The following is a 14,312-nucleotide window of genomic DNA, read 5'->3' on the forward strand; positions in this document are numbered from 1 at the left end:
TCCTTAAATTTCTGATTCCCAAACCACCAGAGGAGATTGGGGAGCATACCTTAACCCAATTGACTAGATGAAATTTAAGTTCATCCCTAATTCCACACTCCATAAGAAATCACAATAAAGTTTCTCAATCCGGTTCGCCACACTTGTTGGAATTGGGAATACAGAAAGGAATATGTTCATAAATTAAACAATGTGCTCTTGATTAAGGTGATCCTGCCACCTTTGAAGAACTACAGTCTCTTCCAACCAGCCAATCTATATTCTCTTTTCTAGATCACTGTATCCCAGATAGATTTGGCCCTCAAGGGAGGCCCAACGGGAGACCAAGGTAATGCATAGGAAGAGGAGAAAACTTACATCCAAGAGTGTTAGCCAAGTAGTGGATGTTACGAACATTGCCAACTGGCACCAGCTCTAACTTGTCAAAGTTCACTTTCAAACCTAATGCCGCTTCAAAACATAGTAGAAGTGCCCTCAGTGCCCGAACTTGGTTCTGGTCTGCCTCACAAAATATTAGTGTGTCATCTTTTTTTTTATAAGTAAATGTGTGTCATCTACAAACAACAAATGAGAAATGGTAAAGAGTACCCCTATTGGGGTCACCAACCAAAAATCCAATTACAAAGCCATTAATGACTATAATCGATATCATTCTACTAAGCACCTCCATAACCACAATGAAGAGAAGTGGGGACAACAAATCTCCTTGTCTTTTTTATACGAAGACGCTTATTGGCCTCGTTGAGTCCTCGAACATTCCAAGACAATTTTTGGCTTCATAGAGAAGAAGCTAACTGCTTCCCTTTGGATCTTTCACGACTAGAGCTGCCCTCATAGTTAAGAGACCACGTTAATCTCTTTAGCTCCCTTTGTTTTTTGGACCTAGTTTTTTTAAGTTGATTATGGCCCACTTCAATGGCAATGAGCAACCCCATGAATTGTTCTTCAAATCCCTCACACTCCATCCCCACACAATATTGAATTTCCTTCACCTTGTGTAGAACCCAATCAAAAACACTAGAGTGGGTAGGTTACAAGCAACTAAGTGGTACAGGCTCCCCGTCTCTAGTCGCCCACTGCAAGCCCATCGGTGTCCTCATTTCCTCCTCAAAACTAATCCCACCCTCCCTTTCTGAGAGACCCTACAACATAACAATCATTTGTAGAGGTTCAACATCTCCTACGTCGCTTCCTGAGAGAAAGAACTCATCGGAGGAGACATCTCGCCCCACCACAGTCTGCTTCAAAGCCTTCGCTGAGGGGAAAACTTCGTCCTTGCTACTTATCGACATTTTTCTAGTTGAGACACAGCTAAGATCTGGCACTCGGAGGTAAAGAGACAGTCAAATCTCGTTCTGGGCTTGCTGCTGACGACTCATCCACCGTCGCCGTCACCCTCTGGGTCACTGTCGAATGTTCCTCCGTCCTTTGCAACAACGTCGAAGCCTTCTCCAGCTAGGATACCGGACTCCCGCCGGTGGAAGACTATGGATCACCTCCTTAATGAACTCTCCATATAGGGTGGGTCCCATTTTCCTTCCTTCCATTTTGCCCCATGGGCTAAAACCCAACGGAGTGGCCCACATACTTTGTTGTTCCACACTGGATACAATTATCATGGATTGTTGTCTCACTACTAGGACCAGCACTGAACGGGCCCATTTTGAAGCTGCCTTTCTCTAATAAGACTAGGTTCCTCCACACTAAAGCCCATTTTGAAGCCCCTTTTCTCCAAGCCCACACCGACAACTCTTTTTTCCTCTTCACACCGTATTAAAAAGTCCACTATTCTGAAGCAGACAAAGTTGCTCCTTCACATCCAGCAGCATAATATGTACGCTCCCCTCTACCAGACTGAGAGCAAGACTGCCACCGCCACCCTTCCACTGCACAGTGCCTTTCCCAATGAAATGAGGATCTCTGCCATACCCCTCCATTACCCAGACTTGCAAAGGCTCCTCCTAGAACTTCCTTAATGCCACTACCTCCACCCCTATCACTGGGTAGCACCGTCTTCAATGTTGCCTCCAGAACCTCCCTATAGAAGCGATGCTGCAACTAAAGCACTGCCACCCCTGTTACGATTTAGTCATCTTCCATCGTTTATGAAATCCCACAATGCCTCCATCATCCTCCTCCATCTCTTCCCCTCCACCTCCTCTGGTACAAAGATGAAGCTATGCCTACTACCACCAGTGTATTCCACTATTGCCATGTGCTAACCACGAATATTAGATCACCTCTGCGCTATGAAGCTGCGACTCCTTTCCCGTACCATGGTATAGAAAGCCTTTGTTGCACCCTTCAAACAATCATCCAGTGCTTTGGCAAGCCACTACACCATGGATAGCCCCATTCTCACCTTATTCATCACCTTCCAGCTTCTCTCAGGAATGAGCAAAGAACTTCCTTCACTTGAAAATGAAAAAACCTTTGATTCTATCAGTACTTGTTTCGAAAACCCCATAATATTCACGCCTACAATTCCACTTAATGAAATCTCACCGTCACAGACCGTATACCATCATTGGAGAGAAAAAATGAGTACTTTTCTCATCTAAGTTTTGGTTGTACAGAGAGAAAATAAGGTTTTCTGTCAATAAAACTACCTAAGAAAAAAATCCTCAAAACATTATTACAGAAAAACTCATTTAAGGGGGGGAAAACAGAACATGGGAAATTGTTTTAGCGAAAACCTAGGCCTACAAATTTTAGAGAGCAATCAGATAAGGCTGCATTCCAATTTATTTCTTCAATAAGCACCACAACGGCAACAAAATACAGAAAAAAAAGGGGAAAAGATGTACAATAATATAAAAAAGAGATTTGTTCAAACCATGATAATGTTGAGATCCTCCTGAGCAATATTCTCCAAAGAAAATTGTTTAATTGCAACAAAGTCTCCATTATCCAAATCCAGACCCTTGTAAACTCGACCGTAAGCTCCTTTCCCAATCTCATCTCCAAGTATCTACATTAAATTTTCACACAGAAAATAAAACTCCAATCTTAATATTCAAAATCATAATATGAAATGAAAGTTCAACCTTCAATCAACTGTTGACAAATATTCTTATCCTAATTTGAATCGGGACCAAAAAAGAAACATCTATCCAACTTCTCCTAAGGCATGGCTGAATCCTTTAGAATAAAAATACTATTAAATGTGAGAATCAAAAGATAGTAATTGGCTTACTCAACTAACCCATCACAATGATTAGCTTAGTCTATGCAGGGTGACCAAAGCAACTGTAACCTATATATTCCAATTTTCAAACTTATTTTTCTTTCTCCCACAAAAATAAAAATGAAACGAAGCATTACCAGAACTCAAAGTAACAAAAATGCAGTTTAAATCACTCGCAAAAACGAAGCCCCAACCCACCATTTATGAGCTAATAAAGATAGAAATTATTAATAAGATTACAAGGAGCGAATGTCTGATATCTCTCTAATTTCAAACCGAATTTTCACTAGGTTTATATTTTCTCGAGTACAAAACAATAAAAAAAAAAAAAAAACGAAAATCCACATTTCTAAGTTACACAGTATTAGTCTTAAAACTTATTTCTTCCTACAACTAAAATTTATTGGTAACCGAACCGAACATGCACTATTAACAGAATTAACGTTAATAACCAAGAAAATGGCAACCAAAGAGATCGAAAAACAACATATAGAAGCCCAATTATGATATATGCATTTATTTCCTCACTCACGTATTTTTCACCGAGAGTCTTGGATTTGTGGAAGGCGGAAGATGTCATTTGACGAGACATCGCTCCCAAATTGCGCTACTAGCTTTTAAGAACCCTAGAAGTGTCCATTGCAATTTGCAAAGTTGCTGGAGAAAAAGAAAGCTGGGGTCATGACCGGAGACAATGAGTGATTCCGATGAAGGGGCCCAAAGCTGTACCCACACACACAGAGAAAGGGCCAAAATGTCGGACTCTCCGACTGGCGAGTGATATTTGCGTCTTGGGTTGTTGCTTTCTGGATTCTTTGATCCGCTGTTTGGCTATTCAGAAAGCTGTGGGCAATTAAGACATATAGGATAAAAGAGTTGGATTGGGTTTTGCCAAGCGGAGGTCTTTTATTGCTTTCTTGGGTCCCCCAGTCAACAAAATATCGAAGGTTTGGAAATGTCGACAATTTTCCTACTCTATCTCTGCAACCATATGTTTCTGATTCAATATTACTGATTCTGGAGCCACAATTCTCGAAGCCAGTTTTCCGACCACGAAGCTGGGAATTTCACGCAATGCACGAATCTCTGGATCCCCAGCAAATTCACCCACCCTCCAAAAATCACTTTCTTTTTCATAAAAACAAAAACAAAAAAACAAAACAAGAAAAAATATGGGAAAGAAAAAGACTGACCTTTTAGGAACTGGTGATGAGCTCAGAGGCAAATAGATCGGATGGGTCTGGGAATTAGGAGTGGTGGAATTGGGAGGAAGAGAGGCGAGGAAGAGATAGAAGAGAAGAAGAGATGCGTATGTGTCAGTAAAATACCTGGCAGTGCGGAAGTGGCTGGAAGCGACGTCGGTGTCAACGGGACCTGGCGGCGAAGCTGGCGTTAGCACGGGTTGGGAAAGGGAGGGGGAGGGGGCTTGGGGCGCGGTGGAATGCAGGGGTAAAAATGAAAAACAGAAACAAACGAAAATAAAAAAGAGTTATTTTAACGAGAAATGATATTCCTTATCTCTTTGGATATCAAATATGATGAGTTAATATTAAAATTAAAAAAGAAATTAAATATTATTTTTATTATAAGATTTAAAAAATTTTAATTATTTATTTTATTATTTTTAAAAAATTTTAAATATTGTAATAATTAGATGAAATAAAATAAAATGATAAATATTATAAAAAAAATGAGGCCTTAATTCATCTCATATTTAGTCTACATTTAGATATTAAAATAAATTGAGTTGAGTTATGAATAGTAATATTTTATATATCCTATTAAAATAGGTGTAATTTTTTTTATTGAGATGAATTTAACTTTTCAAATTAACATATCTGAAATAGGTTCAAATGAGTTTAACTTTTTAATATAAAGTTAAAAAAATAGTATCCCATCAATTATTGATTTGAAATGAATTGAATTTATTCAAACAATCAAATACAACCTTAAACAAATTAAAAAATAAAAATCAATTTTAAATTTTAAATTTTCAAATTATTTATTTAATCATCATCTAATCACTATAATTTTCTAAAATTTCAAATAAAATATAAAAAATAATTTAATTTTTTAAAATATCAAAAAAAGTCTCATCAATTATTGGTTTAAAATTAATTGAGTTTAGTTCAATTACTAAATACAACCTTAAACAACATTCAAATACCAAAAAAAAAAATCAATTTTTAATTTTTAATCTTCAACTTATTTATCTAATCATTATCTAATCACTATAATTTCCTAAAATTTCAAATAAAATACAAAAAATAATTCAATTTTTTAAAATATCAAAAAAAATAATATTACAAATTTTTATTCTAATGATATTTATTTCCAAAACCTCATAAAATATCATAACTCAAATTATTGTATTACTATTCACAAAATATCTCACTATTTCACAAATTTTTTTCTTTCATCTCATCTGTGTAACCAAACGAAATTTTTAAAAAAATGAATAAATATAACATTTACATGAAAAAATTAATATTTTAATGAGTGACTTTACTCTTTTTTAAAATTAATATATAATGATTACGCACTCTATGACTGTAATTAATATTGTATAATAAAATATTAATGCACAATATAATATTAAATATAGTTTTAGAATAAATTTGGCACACTCCCTCTGACGAAACATGGCTCTCAGGACTGGTTTGGTTTCTTAAATGAAACACAAACTATCTTATGGAGTCTGTATAGCAAGTTTGATTTGTGTAAACAAACACTCATTTATTTGTCTTAAGGGCAATTTTGGTAAATAAAATGAAAATTTTGAGTTGAGATTAAAGTTTAAAATGTTATTTTTGAATATTTTTACTGTTTTGGAATTTAAACACCAGCACCATCCCACCCCAAGCCCACTACAAAAATTTTCCCCTTGATCCAAATGCGTTCAAGACATCTACAAAAAAAAAATATATTTTTGAAAAATCAAAATATTTGTAGGTTTTTAAATTAATAATATATATTACTTATTTTTAATATATTCATAATATTTTTCACCTAATAATTAAAAACACTTTTCAATAATTGGTCGGGCCCACCATTTTATCAAACCTTTAAAAAGTTAAAATTATTTCATCTCATCTCACTATCCAGACAGACTTTTTTACAAATAATTGAATCTTATCTTAATTCAAAAATCTCACTATTATTTAAAAAATTTCATCTCATCCCATTTTATCTGAACTACGTAACCAAACGAGTTCTCAAATTGTCTTACTAGATTTTAAGAACCCTAGAAATGTTAATTGCTATGATTGTTCATCTGAGTTTCAGACCGGAAATCCAGGTATATCCGGCCCGGAACCCGTGTATTAAAACCAGTCCGAATTTCGGCCCAAGTATACCCAGTTTTAGACACGGGCCGAAACCCGGATGAATCCGGGTTTCAAAAACCCCGAAATCCGGATACCGGGTTTTACCCGATTTTTTTTTTTTCACCCTTTCTCCCTCTTATAGAAGTCAGTTTTTGAAGCTTAACTATACACTTTGTTCCAGTGCTACCTTTGCCCGGCCGAAAGAGGGAACCTCATTGATTTACTAGATGCTGGCATAGGTTGAATTGCCTGGCTGGAAGCACCCTCGATGGTGAGTTTCTCAAACTGCTGGGACACTAGAGATGACTCGAGTGGTTGGGTAGATGAACTCGCCTCAGATGATGAACAATGCAACTAATGTCTCATTTCTTTATCCTGATTATATGCTAACATAAATGTAATTGCTTTCAATCTCCCCTTGTTGGAGGTCGAACACATGCACAAAAAGGCGCTTTCTTTCACTTCTGCTTTATTCTTGATCCACCACCATAGAGATAATCTTGCAGAACAACTCTAGGCTTTCGTTCAGTGATTCTTGTTTTCCTTCGGATTTCTTTTTCATCATCAAGCTTTAGTAGAAGAAACTGTATTTTCTGCACCTCCAACTACAACCGTCCAATTTTTTCGGATCCTCTTCGTGCCTGTTCTGAGATTCTCCTCCTTCTCACATTCACACTCTCATCTGAGTCTGTTGCAGAAACTCCACTGAAGGAGCGGGAACCATTTTCAATACTCTTCACTAATTTGCGATTTACATCAAACAACTTCGTGATGGACTCCTCGGCTTCATCCAACTGCCCAACGACTGGACCATATTCAAATTAACACAAGCCCATACAACCAAGACCATCTACAACATCGATATTAACATATCCCTCATCATCACCGTATAAAGAAAAATGTGCAGATTGCAATCAGAGAAAACAACCAAAAGCACGAACCCTGAAAATCGAGAGAGAGAGAGAGAGAGAGAGAGAGAGAGAGAGAGGAAATCTGAATGGGGGCAGGGTGGAATCGCAGTAGATGGGGGGCGGGGTGGAATCGCAGTAGAGAATTAGGTTTTTTTTTTTCATTTTATAAAACTGGGTACCGGGTTTTAAACCCGGGTCTCAGATTTAAAATTCGGTACCCGGACCGGATTAATCCGGTTTTTTAAATCCAAGTGTCAACCCGGATTTGACCTGGTTCGAAAACTGGAACCTGAATCCGGTTATCCGGATTTTCGGTCTGGGCCGGATAAAAAACAACCCTATCGATTGAAATTTGCAAAATCGCAATTTGCAAAGTCGCTGGTGAAAGAGAGAGTTAGGGTCGTGACCGAAGACAATGGGTTGATTCCGATGAGGGCCCAACGCTTTACACACACAGGGGTTGAAAGTCAGACTCTCCATCAGATGAGTAATATTTGGTCTAAACAATTGTGACAATAAATAATAAAGTGTGGTTTGGATAGCGAGTCTAGATAAAAGTTAAAAGTTAAATAAAATATTATTATAATATTATCTTTTAATATTATTATTATTATTTTAAGATTTGAAATTTTGAATTGTTTATTATATTTTATATAAGAAATTGAAAAACTTTTAATGATGAGATGAGATGAAAAAATTTTTATATTCAAACCCAACCTAAACCGACTTAAGTAAAAAAATAATAATAATGAAATGAGATGAGATAAAAAATTCGAGAATAATGGTAAGATAATTTGTGAATAGTAATAAAATAGTTTGATTGAAATATTTTATGGGATTCTGGAAATTGGAAAAAAAATTGAATCAAAATATTATAAAATTAAAATATTGTTAAAGTATAATTTTTTAATATAATTTTTATTTTATAATTTGAAAAAATTGAATTATTTTTTATATTTTGTTTGAAAGTTTGTGAAAGTTATAATTATTAGGTAATAATTAAATTAAAAGGTTGAAAATTAAAAATTAAAAAGTGTTAATGTTTAAATCACGTTTGAATATCAAGATAAAATGAAATGATTTGAGACCATAAAATCAAAGGAGCCTAAAAATACTAGAAAAGCACAATCCAACTCAAATTATGATGGGCACTGTTGTGTCAAAATGTAGTCAATAGGGCTGGTATTTGTTTGGACAATGATACAAAACCAACTATATTATAAATCAATTATTATTACATATTAAAATATTAATAGTTTTTTTTATTTTAATACAAAATTTCTACACTTGCAACAATTCAAAAATAAATAAAATAATAATTTTTTATAATAAGTTTATAATAACCGAACCTAATATCATTAGGGATGATATATGGATTTATTGGGGCTACATTAAGTTTAATGGGCCTAAATTTAACGGGTCATATTAGACAAACCCATGAGCGACTAAACTATTTAGCTTGATTACGAGTTTTAATTAGAATCAATGACTAGGTTAAATCCAATTTCTTATTTATTGAACGAATTAGACTCTTTTTAAAATTTAAAAATCGGTTATTAGAAATTTATTTCAATTTAAAATTATCATTGACTGAAGTTTCCTCAGTCTTAGTCATTGACGGCCCTACATTAAATGAACTAATATATTATATTTTTAAATTCAAGCTCTCTTCTCAATTGATCGCAATCAAGAGTCTTCAGTAAATTAGTCACGACATCCATTAACTCTTCAGCATCCTCTTCCAATTTATCTATAAATAATTCTCCTTTCCCTCAGTTATTTTCCCAATTTGTATCACCTCATATAATCGCAGTTGTCGATTTCAAGATACCTAGACCACCAATCTGCCCCATTATCCGTAGCTCCACCACAAACCACCCCTTTCATGTTTATCTCCTTTTTGCTGCAAGTCACGGTAGTTCCCCCTCAAATCACCAACCTCCACGCACAGAACTAGCCCCAAAGGAAACTCCATGCCACAATAGCCACGTTTAGCCCTTCACATCACCCATGCAGTAAACCGCCAACGGAAGCTAGACTAGCGGTGTAGCTAAGGGAAGGTAGCCCACGTCTCTTCCCTCAGCCACCATGCAAAGCCAAACAGAAACCCATGCCATTGCTTGGACATGAGCCACCAAGTTGCACCCCCTGTATCCTTGTTTTGTATACCAACAAACAGAGCACATCCATAGCAGGCCAAGCCAAGAGTCATGCACCACATCTTGCAACAGCTCCTCCACGCCACCACCCCCAACTACTGTAGCACATTGCAACATCCACCATGAAGACCCACGCAGCTACACGTGAACCACCATCACACACCCACCTTAAGTTCCCATTCATCCTCCATTGTACAACCCTCCATCACACAACATAAGCCGCTCTCTCCTCCTACTTCACATAATTCTCTCCACTAACTTAACTTTCTCTACCAACGTAGCTCTCTCTCTTTGCACACTATTTTTCTCTCATCTCAGTATTGTAACTTATCCTCTCTCTGTTCCCTCATTAAACTACCAAATTTCAAATAATACTTATGCCCAATTGATATTAACCATATGATTTTAATAAAATAGAGAAAATAGACATGTAGCCATAAAAGTATTTGAAGGTTTAATGGCATGATTATTAGAGAAATTTTGTGAAAATCAGAGAATTTAGGAAGTGACGAGATTTTAGGGTTTTGGGGATTTTAGTATTTTCAGAAAATATAGGTTATTTTAGTATTTTAGGTTTTAACTACAAAGTAGGTATTTCATTAGAGATTTATGCAAATCACGTGCCTATTTTATAGGTGATTGATTTCATGCCAGAAATATTAGATTAACGCTACAAGATAAGTAGCATGATCATACCTTTACACATATATACGATAAATGGCATGTCTTTTATAGAAATATTATGCATGTATGCCCTCCATTGAAAGCCCTTTTTCACATACCCAAGTCATTATAAAATTATGAAAATCCATTATTTTACCTTAAGGATTATGCATTAAATTATTTATAAAAATTTATGATTTTATAAATGGAGTTATGCATCAAATGATGTATGAAAAGTCATGACTTTATATGAGAGCCATGCATTAAAATATTTATAAAAAGTCATGCATGATTTTATGTGAAGATTTATGTATTAAAATATTTATGAAAAATCATGATTTTATGTAAGGAAACATGTATCACGTAATGTTATAAAAGAATGCAATTTCATTTGAAATCTATGATATGATAAGTATGCAAGTATGTTTATAATGAAATATGAATGACAAGATATGCAACGGCTTATGTTATGATATGAAGACGGTATCATATGTTATGGGCATATTGCATTACCAAGTTGTATATACCGGTAGTATACCCGGTATGTCTTCCTTGTGTATGAATTCCACAACCCGCTGCCACAGGTTGAATCAAAATTTACTTAAATTTGCTAACTCTAACTCACAGGGTCAACAGTGGATACTGGCCTATAATAAGTGAAAGATAAGTTTACGTTTATGTTAGTTACGTATGTATTTATGAGTATGAATATTTTCAAAAAAATCATATGATATGTTGCTTAATAAGTATTCGACTCATTTTTGTATGTTTTTATTTGTTAACCACCCAAGGTGATGATCTTTATGAGGATGTGACTGCAGGATAGGACTTGAGTTTGGGAGGCGAGGCAAATGCCTAAACAAATTATGCTATGATTAGTTTTATGATTTTAGTTTAATAATTTATTTTTATGAGCACATGAGACTTTGGAGATTTTAAATAAGTACTTTTGCAAACTCTCTTTTTTATTTTAAGTATTTAATAAAGATTAAATTTATTTATTTGTGAGATCTTTCATATCTGGCGCTTCGTTAAGAAGAAAAAGTTTTTAAGTTCAAGTTTAGTAGCACATCAGTTTCCCAAAAATTCTAAAAATGACTTTATTAGGAGAGCGGTGTGTTACAATTGTATACAAAATGTAATATAGTTGTGTTTATTTCATTTTCATTTTTCATTTTATAGTTTATACCATCGTGATTACGCCATCTCAATTCATTCGTCTGGAAAGACAAAATTGAGTTAGGGCTCATTTAAGAGTGAGATGAGATGAAAATTTTGTGAATAGTAGTAAGATAGTTTGTAAATAGTAATAAGACAGTTTAAGTTAAGTATTTTTTGGATTTTGGAAAGGAGAGAGAGAGAGAGAGAGAAAAATTCGAATAAAAAATATTATAAAGTTAAAATATTATTATAATATAGTTTTATAATATTATTTTTGTTTAGAAATTTGAAAATTTTGAATTGGTTTTTAGTTTTTGTTTGATAGTTTGAAAAAATTGTAATGTTTAGTTTGAAAAAATTGTAATGATTAGTTTGGAAATATTGTACTTGAATTATGTTTGAGAAGGATATGGAATGAGATGAGATGAAATGCAATGAGAATTTTGGGATGAGATTTATTCCCAAACAAGCCCTAAAGCATTGGGTGTGATACCCCAAAATTTCGTTTGGGATCGGATAGACATTTGAAGCATTGAGACATGTAACGCAAGGTTACTTGCCCTTGTTCATGACTTATAAAATACAATATTTCTAACATGCATCTAGTATTATACAATATTCATAGTAGATAAAACATACTATGCACCAAACTGAAAATATCACAAATACTTAAAACATACTTCATATATAATGACATATTAAACAACTAAGATCACAAGAGTACTGGAGAGTACTAGATCAAAAGAGTACTGGAGATACAACTCTATAGTACAAATAATAATTTAAGTTAACTACTATATATATTAACAATGATGTCGCACTGTTACTCATTCGACCATGTCCAGTTGGTCAGATCCTGATTCTCATTTGGGTCTGTAACAAGATTTACCATTTGGGAGGAATGGTAGTTGGAACTACCATAATGAGATTCGATTACAAATCTCAACAAGTTAATAGAAAAACTCCACACAGGTTAATGATACATGCATGGCGGTAAGAGAATGAATGCATAATGAAAGTCATAAGTAATCATAGTACAACTTGACATACAACATAGCATAACTGACATAACTTAAACTGAAATGTAAACAAAACTTGACTTGCTTAAATTGAACTAGACTTAAACTGAGACTTGTCTTGACATAAACTTGATCTGAAACTTGACTTAATATGAACTTGGATTCTTGTTCTTTAACTGATTAAACTTAACTTGACATGAACTTAAACTTGAACTTAAACTTAACTTGACATGAATTTGAATTTGAACTGAAACTTAACTTTATATGAACTTAAACTTGAATTCTGACAATCAAAATGATTCTGCTAGTAATTTTGTCAGGAATAGTGAATAATCAGAATGATTCCACTCAACATATTCCATCATAGATACTCAGACAATAAAAATGATTCCATTATAAGTATTTTAAATCACATATCCTAGCAATCAAAATGATTACACTTGGAATACCTAGTAATACTCTGACAATCAGAATGATTATATCACAAGTATTTTAAATAAGATTCCCTGACAATCATAATGATTATGTCAAGAGTATCTGCATAACTGAACTTGAGTTGAATTCTAACAATCAAAATGATTTCGCCAGAAGTATCTTGTATGAATTATAAATAGAGATACTCAGACAATCATAGTGATTACATCACGAGTATTCTATACATAACCGACTTAAACATAACTCGAAAAACATGACTTACTTGAGATAGAAACATTTCATAACATGACATAAACATGTAACAGACAATATTTCATAACTTAGCATCACGTATAACAGATAAAATACTTAAACATGACATACTTGAAATAGTGAATATTACAGGACATGACATATTTCTAATATATGGCATATTTAACATGATATACTTGCAATATATAGCAATACTTGATAGAATAACATGTGTACATATCAATAACTCATGACAAAATAAATTTTGTGCAACAGTTAAATATGTGATGACTTAGCATGGTTTGACATATATGATAACATACATATATACACTATAGTTCCTTTACTTATCACTCACACACAGTATATTACTAGTAAGTTAAAACCTAACTTACTTTTGTCTTCGCATTTTCTAAGCAAATTTAAGCATAATCATGAGGAATTGAAAATATTAATTTCTAAAAGTTAGAAGTTAATCACTACCAATTAGAAATATAGAAAAATACTAAATTAAAATAAAATTACCATTTTACCCTATACAAATAGAAAAATGACAATTTTACCCCTAATTTAATGATTTTGCATCATAACTCTAAAAACTCTATAGGGGCCGAAACTTGCATAAGATTTTTTCCTTATTTTTGTTGCAATTCTTCCAATTTCAAAACTCATGATCAAATCAAATTTTTTGTAACAAAGATATTCCTATCCTAAGTTTAAAAACATTCTTAAAATATCCACTAAAAATATGCTAGTCATCAACACCAAAATTTTTAGAAAAAGGATCGAAACTTTTTAACTAAAAAAGCAAACCTTTGAATCATATGGTTTCATCTATTTTCAAAGCATTTCCAAGAATTTCAAAAAAAATCCAAATTTTACTCCTAACATATTTATAACATATTCCTAAGAACAATTATACTTTAAATCATCAAGCTAAAGTCATCAAAATCACCAAAATAGCACTTGAACTTTTTTGTTTCTTTCTAAGTTCAAAAACAGATTTTTGTTTCTAATTTGTTTTGATAAACCTCTTGATCTATTATTTATAGAGATGTAATCTTGAAACCAAAACATCACATAATTTAAAAATGTGTCCTAAAATAGATCTAAGCTTCAAACTAAAGATCGCATGGTTAAAAATCAACCAAAACATAAATTTAGCCAAGAGCATCAACACTTTGGCCTATCCAAATATCTCTTTGCATAGAATTTCATAT

At 33.6% G+C, this 14,312-nt stretch overlaps 1 protein-coding gene across 5 annotated transcripts in view; it reads right to left on the reverse strand.

Moving 5' to 3' along the window:
• LOC122307720 (MAP3K epsilon protein kinase 1-like) overlaps window positions 1-4,668 on the reverse strand; it is a 65,515-nt gene extending 60,847 nt beyond the window's left edge. For 2 of the 5 annotated variants that reach the window (XM_043120783.1, XM_043120780.1), the window contains exons 1-3: window positions 4,381-4,642; window positions 3,720-4,273; window positions 2,837-2,971 (exon numbers count right to left, since the gene is read on the reverse strand). In XM_043120783.1, coding sequence (XP_042976717.1) covers window positions 2,837-2,971; window positions 3,720-3,779 — 195 coding nt within the window. In that variant the 5' untranslated portion in view covers window positions 3,780-4,273; window positions 4,381-4,642. Of the gene's footprint in view, window positions 1-2,836; window positions 2,972-3,719; window positions 4,274-4,380 lie in introns of all 5 variants that reach the window. The other 3 variants (XR_006241808.1, XM_043120782.1, XM_043120781.1) reach the window with 3 other exon arrangements.
• Window positions 4,669-14,312: the final 9,644 nt, after the last annotated feature.

The sequence above is a fragment of the Carya illinoinensis genome, chromosome 4, assembly GCF_018687715.1.
Source record: "Carya illinoinensis cultivar Pawnee chromosome 4, C.illinoinensisPawnee_v1, whole genome shotgun sequence".
In the NCBI taxonomy this organism is placed as follows: domain Eukaryota; kingdom Viridiplantae; phylum Streptophyta; class Magnoliopsida; order Fagales; family Juglandaceae; genus Carya; species Carya illinoinensis.